Source organism: Phaseolus vulgaris, chromosome 4 (genome assembly GCF_051622355.1).
Source record: "Phaseolus vulgaris cultivar YP4 chromosome 4, ASM5162235v1, whole genome shotgun sequence".
In the NCBI taxonomy this organism is placed as follows: domain Eukaryota; kingdom Viridiplantae; phylum Streptophyta; class Magnoliopsida; order Fabales; family Fabaceae; genus Phaseolus; species Phaseolus vulgaris.
The window spans coordinates 47,612,283-47,622,922 of record NC_143501.1 but is presented as its reverse complement, the minus strand read 5'-3'; the positions used below and the strand labels follow the sequence as shown (position 1 = coordinate 47,622,922).

The window sequence follows — 10,640 nt, the reverse complement described above, 5'->3', positions numbered from 1 at the left end:
TATTTATTAAAGTGGATATTTAAAGTACATGAATTACACCAAACAACAAGACATGATACAATTAAAACTTAAGTTACACCAATCAATATACTTCATCTTCAAATGCTTTTCATATGAAATGTTTTTTCTATAATGTTTTAGGAATATAAAAATAAGTGGTTTTTCATATTTTAGTTTTAATCAAGTTTAATTTATATCTTTAAATACATTTAGCAAACAATGATAAACATAGATGTTATGCATTAGCTATAATTGACTTTTCAATAATAAATTAATACAAAGATTTATCTAGTTATTAAAATAAAGTGGAAGGATGTTGTTCTAGATTCTTCATCAAGCTTTGACTTTAGTTTTAGTTTATTAATTATCACTCATTACATGGAAAATGTTCACCTTAAAGGATAAAAAAAAAAATTCCTATTGTAAATTTTAATTGTTGATTTTGATCTAGACTTAAAAAAAAAAAATTATTATGTTTTTATTAGTTTTAGATATTTCATGACCGAACGTCTTACAAAATATATAATCGAAATCATTCAAGAAGTCTAGTCGAATACACAAGAAATCGAGAAGTATTTTTCTCAAAGTTGTCTTTCGTTACTTCGTGCTAAATTAGATTCACTACCATATACTTATCTTAATCCTATAAATACACACTTCAAGATAAGACAAAAGTATGCATTTATTAATATTTATTATTCTAAATCATCGAATATAAAGAACTGACTATAGAACATTCCAAATTAGAAATTTATTTAAAATAGGAAAAAGTTTACGTAAACAATTAGCAATTTACTTAAGCCCAAAAGCAAGAAGAAACAAAAAGGGCAGATTTTCCCTGCACCATATCATTTTTAACTAGCATCCAATCACACATAGGAAAAGTCCAATTTACCCTTAATGAATCTTAAAATGTGATAGGCACCCAATCTCATGCACCCAATCCTATTCTTTTTCTTGTTCATTTGTGCTTGAAGCAGCAGCTGCAGCTAGTCGTAGCCACCCTCAGCCACCGTCATCCACGGTCGTCGTCTCCCTTGGTTTCCTTCACCATCAGTGAGCTTCATCATCGCAGGCAGAGCAGCAGCCACCACCGTCAGCTTCTGAAGTCGGAGAAGAAACCATCGTCAGAGAAAGGTACTCTGTCATGCCTACCGGATATTTTTATCCGTAATTCATTATTGAGCTTCGCACATTTTTATCCGTAATTTACTATTGCGTTTCGGATATTTTTATCCGCAGTTCAGGACTGGGTTCTGGATATTTTTATCCGTAGTTGAGCACTTGACTTTCGGATTTTTTTATCCGCAGTTGTGGAAGAATGGCCTCCGGATATTTTTATCCACAAGAGACATTTGACTTGCGGATAATTTTTTCCGTAATGTTGTTGTTGTTGTTCTGCGCAAGACAAGGGCATAATGGGATTTTAAAAAGTTTGTCGGGTGCCAGTCACAATTGATTGGGTGCAGGAAGCAATTGCCAACAAAAAGCTCTCAAAGAGGACAATTTAAGCCCACATAGTAACTTCACCTTGTTAAGATACATTAAGGTTTAGCTCACCACAAAGAACACTAGCAACTTAAGAAAGATAGAAAAATGTAAAGTACTTGTGTTCTATGTCTCATCTTGATCTCTTTGCATAGGTCTTGGAAAAATAACCATTGCTTCAAACTTTTGTGTTGAGTGAAAGCTCATCTAAGAAAAGCTTTGATACTTCTAAAGATGTATCTTGTGAAAACAATTCAAAAACAAATAAAGACATTATTCTACATTTCTTTTGTTTCCTTTCTTGTGTTCCAAAAAGAACTTAGTGATATATGAACTTTCTATATATAAAACAATTTTACATTTACTCACTAAGAAACAAATATAACATTACCAATTCTAGGTTTCAGTTTATCTTTCAGAACTATTTATGTTTACAACTTCATTACAAATTTTTAACTTTTAAAAACATTAGCTGATAGATGGTCCAATACTTGTATATATAAAACTCGTATAATGTGTTTCTTATTATCAAAATTCCCTTAAGCAGCTATAAGAAGATTAGAGTGCCTAAGTTCCGAACACTTTTCTACATTTTGATTGCCATATCAGTTTTTGTTCCCTATGAAACTGAATTTTTATTGCAGTATTTGTTAAATGATAGAAGGGTTAATATAAATGATCTCACTGTGTCAACTTTGTCTTTCTAATGACTTTTATTAATCTTCTAGCAGTTATTGCTTGCTCAATTCTCAGAGATAATGTTTAAGATCTATAAATAATAGAACAACTTGAGTTCTTGGTATGTCTTCGAGACAAAAAAAAAATATTAACGACAAAAAAATTGAAAATTCCATGGAAATGTGAGCATTGTTGAAACTGATGTTAATGGAGAAAATCTTAACATGATAGTGATTTTCATACTACAAGTGTGTCTTACCAAGTTTCCTTCATAATTATAATCTTCGGATACTTGCTTCTGCAAAAAATACCATACAATACAAGATCACTTCAAGTAAGAGAAATAACAAGCTACTGTTTGTAACTTCTGATGTGACATTGGAATGGGTAAAATGCATGGTCCATGTTTATTAAAATTATGATGTTCATAATTTTTGGTTGGAATGTATTCATATTTCCCTTGGGTTAGATTCGATCTGAAACAAAACAATGCTACAATCAAGATTCCATCTCTGCAAATTTGCTTTTAGATCTATAAATGATTACGTGAAAACAATCATGTTCAACCAACCATATAACTTTAAGAGTATGCTAATGGTTTTTTGGCGTTTTGGAAAGTGAAGAAGCACTTAGCATAACATCAATATGGAGATTGAGAAAGAAGAATGGGTGGAGAGTGAGTGCTTCTATAACAAGATATTTGTTACAGTCAAGATCAAAACTGTGACCTCCCCCTCCCTGTGTGAAAAATCCTGATGGCATTTTTTTTCCTTATCAGTTTGATCGTCTCCATTCATGATCTGCATTAGAGTCCATAGTTGGTTGTTCTTTGGGGCGTTCGTTGTTGCACTTCAGGCAAGCCGAATTTCTTGCATAATTGTAGAAATCACATCTACAGAAAGTAATGCAAGAATAGACAAACTTTAAATATGCAAGAAAATAAGGTGGGGAGAGAAGGAAGTAAAACAACGGACTTACTTGGGACAACCCCAATCCCCAGGATATTTCTTGGAACTAGGGTTTGGCTCTTGACAATGCAAACACTTCATTTTACTAGCAAAGTTCATGAATCCACACCTACATACATAGGAACATCCATGAAATAGAACGAAATGTTTACCACATGTGTCAACATATTGATTATATGCTCCTTGCATAATGGAAAAAATCATATATAGATAAAGTAGGACGGGAAACAAGGTGTTTTCATGGTGGGAAAAAAGATGACTCTTACTTGGTACAATTCCAATCCCCAGGATGTTTCTTAGGCCTTGTCTCGGGACATCGAAGACATTTCGTGTTCCTAGCATAATTCATGAACCCACATCTGCATGTACAAAAGCGTTCATCCAACTGTATATTAACTGTTCAAAGGTCCTTAATTCTAGTCATCTACTGCTAAACTTGGATATCAATAGTCATAATGTAATATAAATTGTGTTCTTGCTCATGTTGAAATTGTAACTACTATTAGCTAAAACTTTACTGTGATTTGCAGGTTTTGCTTGAGATGGATAAAAGAGTCTTAAAGAACCTATAAACTATCAATAGCATTATTGTAAGGTGTTTACATTACATAATGCAGATAGTAACTAAAGTTCATGATTTACGATAAAAATAAAGAAAGGGGGATAATTCTTAAGGATGCGATTCAATAATTTAAAATTCAAACCATAATATATGGCCACTAAAATACCCTATTTCCTAATGACCAAAATTTAATCCCTACACATGTAAACCATAACATAGCAATAAAATGAATAAAATAGATTACCCTGCAGCAAAAACAGATTACACTGCAGCAACAACAGATTAGATATATGGGGTTTAACATACAATCAAGTCTACAATACATTACAATAATTAAATCACGAGGTTGTGTATTCCAGTGATTGCACAATACAATCATATGGATGAGTTTGGCTGGAAAAGAACTTGTAAAACTGAGGCTTTGAGGAATTTCATCATTAATACAAAATTGAGGGACCTAACATTATCCATAAGTGCCAAATGCAGCTGTCCAAGACAATGCAAATATTCCGGTGAAAGGATAAATGACACAAGTTAAATGGTACTTTTAACAAATGTTAGAAACATACTCTGATATTTGTAAGTAAAAAAATATATGAATTAATTAAAAAAGTCATATTAAATAAAAGGACCCTATAGCAAATAAAAGAATCTTTACAAAATGTTAGGAAATATGCGAAGCCATTAGTCAATAACATTTATTTATTAACCTTGTCAATGGTCAATAAAAACTGGGAGACCCCAAATTGCAACTAGTGGCTTTTGGCCGAGAGTAAAAAATTAATTGTATTATTTATTACCATATAATACTTTCCTTTTTTTAAATCTTTCAACCATCTGAAAAAACTATTGTTAGAAAATTGTTGCCTAATTAATCCATATGAAGAACTTAATATGCACAAAATGAAATAAACAAACACAAGCAAATTCATAATGCACTCCTATGCCAGCTGGCTTTTCCCTTCTTTCTTCTCATAACAACCAAGAACTCCATTTCTTTGCAAATTAGCATATACAAACGCCTCATTCACTCACCTTTTTGTCATTGTAAACAGTACTTACATAGAAGCAAGCACAGCATACAAGGGGTACAGATTCAGCTTTCATCTAGTTACCATCCCCAAACTGATGGTCAAACTAAGGTAGTAAATATATGCTTGGAAACTTATCTGAGGTGTATGTGTAATGATACCCGTCACAAGTGGTCAAAGTGGCTGCCCTTAGCTGAATGGTGGTACAATACCTCCTACCTCACTGCTACTAAAGCTACTCCTTACAAAATAATGTATGGACAGCCAGCTCCACTCAATCTTCCTTACCTTCCAGGAGAATCAAAAGTGGAATTGGTGGGTAGGAGCTTGATCAAAAGAGAAGAGATGATGAAGTTAATCAAGTTCCACTTAAAAGAGCCAAACAAAGGATGAAACAAGTTGCTGATAAGCATAGGAGTGACAGACAATTCAAGACAGAAGATTTTGCCTATGTAAAGTTGCACCCATATAGACAAGTATCCATGGCATTTACGGGCAACTCCAAGCTAAGTCCTAAGTATTTTGGTCCCTTTAGAGTTGTGGACTGCATTGGCACTGTAGCTTACAGGCTTGACATCCCAGCTCATAGTAAGGTTCACAATGTGTTCCATGTTTCTCAACTTAAAAAACATGTGGGCAACTTGGTTACTACTACTGACCAGCGGGAAGATGTTTTTGCTAAAAAGGAGCCTAAAGCTATTCCGGATGGTATGACAATCAGAAGAAGAGGAATGCCAGTTACTAAAGTGCTTGTGAAATGGAAACACACCATCTCCCAGAGGATGCAACTTGAGAATACTACTATGACTTGAAGAAGAAATTTCCTGCTTTCCATCCTTGGGTTCAAGGATTCTTTCAAGGGAAGGGTTATGTTAGGAAATATGTGAAGCTATTAGTCCCTTAGGCTGATTTAGTAAGCTGCCACATTTTAGTAGCTTGGAGGATAAATCCATTTATGTATTAGTTGTGTTAATTTTGCTATTTAAGACAACTATGATCTTCTAGGATGTCTTGTAATTGATTCAATAATTTCTTGTAATTCTTCTCTTCATCTCAATAAAGTTTTACGAACCTTTCTTCACGTGGTTCCTATTCTCCCTCAAGTTCTTCAAGTCTTTTGCATTCCTAGAACTATAAAATTTTATAACAACTAAATATTTAATGAGAATGAAGAATGAAAAAATGAAAGATATTTAAGAAAAGAATGGGGACAGAATATAAAAACATTAGTAAAATGATTATCATAGTGATGGCTGAAAGTTTATATCATTGTCTAAATTTACCAACAGTTATCAAAATTCGAATTATTGACATGAAATTGATGCATCTTCTATCATAACAATCAGAAACTAAAAATATGATCTATGGGGTTTTCCTTGTCAGTGAAACGGAGAACTCACTGTGGGCAAGTCCAATCTCCTTTTTTTCTTTCAACTTCATTAGTAATAGTATTGGCTTCCTTTGTTGGCCCCTCTGTTTTGCATTTTAGACATTGTGTGTTTCTGGCAAAATTTAAAAAACTGCATCTGTAATAGAACCAAAGAGCAACCATCAGCAGACCAGAAGATATAAATAAGGGGTAATTTAACACATGTATTTGAAGACAGCATCAATACAAAAATAGGAAAAATAAAATAAAAATCTTATAATACAAGTCATTTAAGATACTTGATGAGGACATAATCAATACTACTCAGTTTGACATGCATAAATGCATATGAACAGAACAACAAATAAAACTTGTAAGACAAAAATTCAAAATAGAGGTTCAGAGGCACTTCATTGAGTTCGATTGTTTTTAATTAACTGATGTTATCACATTCTCTTTGAAAAGGAAGCTGACAAACACACAGAAATTGACTATGGCTTGTGAGAAAAGCTAGTAAGCAACTAGAGGACTTACTCTGGACAGGTCCAATCCCCTTGCTTCATTTGAACAGCGGGGGGGTTAATATCCTTAGGCTTATCATCTTTACAATTCAGGCATTGGGTATTTCTGGAGAAGTTCATAAACTTGCATCTGCAAGAAATTTTGGATAAAACTCTTAACAGTGAATTATCAAGAAGCTGAGATCTACTTTAAGATTCAAACATGTAGCATTTCCACTATAAGGGATATCTGTTGAAAGCTAAATCATCAATATTCATGAAAAGGAAGAAGTACATTACTGACAAAAGGGATATAAAATCAATCCAATCATCCACCAGCCAAAAATACTTCCGATTGACTACCATCACTGAAAATTATCACTCAGAAAATAAACTTGGATCATTCACAAAAGGGATATAAAACAAATACACTCTTCCCACAGGTCAACAATTCTTCTAAATAAGTATTATGACTAAAAACTATCACACTGGGGGGAAAACTAGTATGACAGACAAAATGGATATAATTATAACACAAATCCACTCATCTCACGGCCAAAAATGCTTCTAGAAGAATACTATCATTTAAAACAATCAAACATAAAACAAATATTATGCCAGACAAAAGTACAATTTTCACTGCATGTTTTAAAGCTTTATATCTATAATATCTAGTAGCTATTATCCTAGTAAAAGTTGAGGGGAAAATATAGATGATAGATCACTTGCTTGATTTCTGAAGTAAAGTGCCTAGAGGATGGAGAAAATTTACTTCTGCTAGCAATTCCTTTCAAATTTAACGTGAAAACGTATAAACTGAAAGTTCACGGATTCAGGTGCAGAAGTTACTACACACAAAGAAGATGATTCCATGAGCGAAAATAACTCACTTTGGACATATCCAGTCACCTTTCTTCATCTCAACATCTTTAGACAACTGATTACTTGTAACACGTAGAGACTGGCCTTCTCCCGCAGCATCCCGCACAGTAGGCTTTGAACGAACAAGTGCAGGAGCAGGAGGGGGAGTGGGGGATTCACTCAACTCAATCAGCTGACAGAGAAGTTTTCTGGCAGATGATTCAACAACTTCTCGGCCAGATGGTTTGTCTCCTCCTCCAGAAATGACAAATGGATCTAGTGCATAGAACAAAAGTATTCGAACTACATCCACAGTTCGAGCATCAGTTTCAAAATTCTTTAGAATCACATAAGCTCTATCACAGGAGTTTCGTAGGTTGCAAGCCCCACAAACCTGGATGAAAGCAAACGTACCTTGTCAGACCACAGGGAATCAAAACACCACCTCAAAATCATGCAGAAAAAAAAGTTCTAATAAGAAAATAAAACCTGATCTCATACATTGACCAATACTAACGGATGACAACATTTAACATCTTGCTGCTTTAACTAGAAGAAATACTAAGAATACACTATCCAACACTCGCATTTCATTAGTGAGTAAAATCAGCACTACTATTTCCGAGACCAGCATGAGATTTTCATTCACACAATAATAAACTACTTGCAAAAAATGCAACCAATACATTTGGACCATAAATACTTCTCTTTCGAAAAATTAAAGAAAATGCACTAACACACATACATCCCCTTCATCTAATTGCAGGTGTGCTCTCAGCCTCTTAGCCGAATTAACAGCTTTACGGAGAAGATTAGGGCAGCCTCCCTCAACAACGGCTTGAATATCGCTCATTGGCAGCAACCTGCATACCATAACAATTAACAAAAGAAATGTTAAAAACACATTACACATCCTTTTAAACGACACTCATTAGTTGAAGTTTATTGAAAATTACAAAATTGTGTATCTCATGTCTTTATGCAATAAAATATTCTGATTTCAAAGTTTTCAATAAATGTTAATAAAATAAAACAATGCGTTTAATCAGTAAGAGAGAATAGGTAAGAGACTGTGTTCCTAGCACTCCCTTATGCTATAATAACCTCATATATACGTATTACATTCTCATCATGAATTCTTACATAGTCAATTTTAATAAGGGGATATTTGGACATACAAAAAATAAGAAAAAATGAAATGAACTTCTTCCTAGATTAAAATTAGCTTAAAAATACAAATTTAGAAAAGTTATATCATGCATAAACTAATCTTAACTCATTTCTTTTTTTTCTTCTCTAAGGATAAGAACCCTAAAAACAACACCAGAAATAACATCAGCTTCTTAATTCCCCCATTTATCACCAAACAAATTAAACTAAGGGCTTGTTTGTTTGAACTAAAGTTTTCATAAATACTTTTAAGAGACAAAAGTAAAGAGAATAAAAAGTTTCTAGATATTAACCTACATGCTAGCTAGCAAAGTTTAGCTCATGGAGCAACACAAATCATTTCTCCTTCTCATTTTCACATTGTAAAAGTGTTTAAAGAGAATTCTACCCAAACCAATCCCTAACAAGTTCAAATTTCACGTGCCGAAATTTAAAAAGGGACAAGGAGACGAACGGACTTGAAAAGGTCGTAACGGTCGCGCCCGAAGCTGAGGCAAGCCTCCTTGAGAGAGTTGATGTTGGTGTAAACGCTTACGGTGCCGTCGGAAGAGGAGGATTTGGAGAGGTAGCCTTTGGCGTTCAAGCGGTCCACGAAGGAGACCCATTCCGGCCAGGGGTGGTCGACGGAGGGTAGGGTTTCGGCGGCGGCGGAAGAGGAGGAGATGCGGCGGAGGAATTGCGGTGGCGTGAAGGGAATAGGTTTGAAGAAGAGAAAGGAAGAATTGACAGTTACAGGTACGGTTCGATGGGTACGGAATAGTGCGGTTCCGATTCCGTACAGTCCAAGCTTAGAAGCTGACATTGTTTTGTTATGCTTTCTCCTTTCTTTCAGAGCTGAGGTTTATCTCAATGGAAGGAACACAGTTGCAGGGTTTTAAGCTAGGGGATAACAAATAATAAATAATAAATTGGTTATATTATTTAACTGCTATTTAAATTTTCTTAAAAATCTAAAAGTAATAACAAATATAGAAACTTATTGTGAACTGTAAATACCATATAGACACGAAAATATGTATAATTTCTAAAATGTAGAGCACTGATACGATATATACATAAAAATATGTATAATTTTTAAAATGTAGGACATAGACATGAATTTATATATTAAAAAGATTTATTTTTTATTTTTATAGTTATAATAAAAATTTATACAATAAATTTGAATTTTTAAAAAATTAATGTATTTTTTTTTAAATTGTGTTAAAATCATATTAGAATTGTGAAAAATTTAATAAATCATTTTTGAATTTGACACTTCACTGATATATATTATACATGTGTTCAACAAACACATCATTTGAAAAGTGTGTCCAAGTCATGACTTATTATACAAAACCTTACAATGAAAATCAAATTGATTAATAAGATAATAAATCTGAGAGAAAGACAATTTCTACTTCATTTTTGCTCTTAAGGGCAGTGTAAATTTCATGTTGTATTTTTGCTTCAGTGAAAATTTGTACCTTTAGCGAAAATTTGTACCTTTAACGAAAATATCAAACAAAAATGTATACAAAATTAACTAAATTTCAATTCTTCACCCAAAGTATTTTTTTTACATAACATATCTGAACAATATTTAAGAACATTTTCAATATCATAATCAACATTTAAATACCAAACTATCAAAATCAAAATTTATTATCTCTATGCTTTCAAAAAAGATAGATTAAAACAATTTGTATCAAATAATATTCCTGCAAGAGAAATTTGAAATTTATGACCACGTCACTTTCACATTCAGATTCTCTAACATACTTATTTTGTATTGAAGCGATTTATAAAAGCACAGGCTAAAACAGGTGAAATCAACGGGCATTACTTGAATGCGATTGCGGGTACATGCAGAGAAATGATAAAAAAAAGTTGTATTTGTCAAAGAATTAGGCGTTCCTACTGTAATACATGATTATTTAATAGGGAGATTCACTGCAAATACTAGCTTTGACTCATTATTGTCGGGATAACGATCTACTTCCTCATATACATCGTGCAATGCATGCAATTATC

At 33.2% G+C, this 10,640-nt stretch overlaps 1 protein-coding gene across 1 annotated transcript; it reads right to left on the bottom strand.

Moving 5' to 3' along the window:
* Positions 1 to 2,662: 2,662 nt before the first annotated feature.
* Positions 2,663 to 9,497, bottom strand: LOC137837946 (zinc finger (Ran-binding) family protein). The gene is made up of 8 exons (XM_068647131.2): positions 9,086 to 9,497; positions 8,203 to 8,320; positions 7,487 to 7,851; positions 6,631 to 6,747; positions 6,128 to 6,253; positions 3,401 to 3,493; positions 3,145 to 3,243; positions 2,663 to 3,058 (listed from the first exon to the last, which is right to left on the bottom strand). Exons 1-8 carry the CDS (start codon positions 9,427 to 9,429, stop codon positions 2,941 to 2,943), a joined length of 1,380 nt encoding a protein of 459 aa, XP_068503232.1. The 5' UTR covers positions 9,430 to 9,497; the 3' UTR covers positions 2,663 to 2,940.
* Between the last annotated feature and the right edge of the window lie 1,143 nt (positions 9,498 to 10,640).

Coding starts and splice junctions, on each gene's coding strand:
- LOC137837946 (XM_068647131.2), bottom strand. CDS start 9,429: ATGTCAGCTTCTAAGCTTGGACTGTACGGAATCGGAACCGCACTATTC. Junction 7,852..8,202: donor TGCAATTAGATGAAGGGGAT/GTATGTGTGTTA, acceptor GCTTTCATCCAG/GTTTGTGGGGCTTGCAACCT. Junction 6,254..6,630: donor GGGGATTGGACCTGTCCAGA/GTAAGTCCTCTA, acceptor GTTCTATTACAG/ATGCAGTTTTTTAAATTTTG.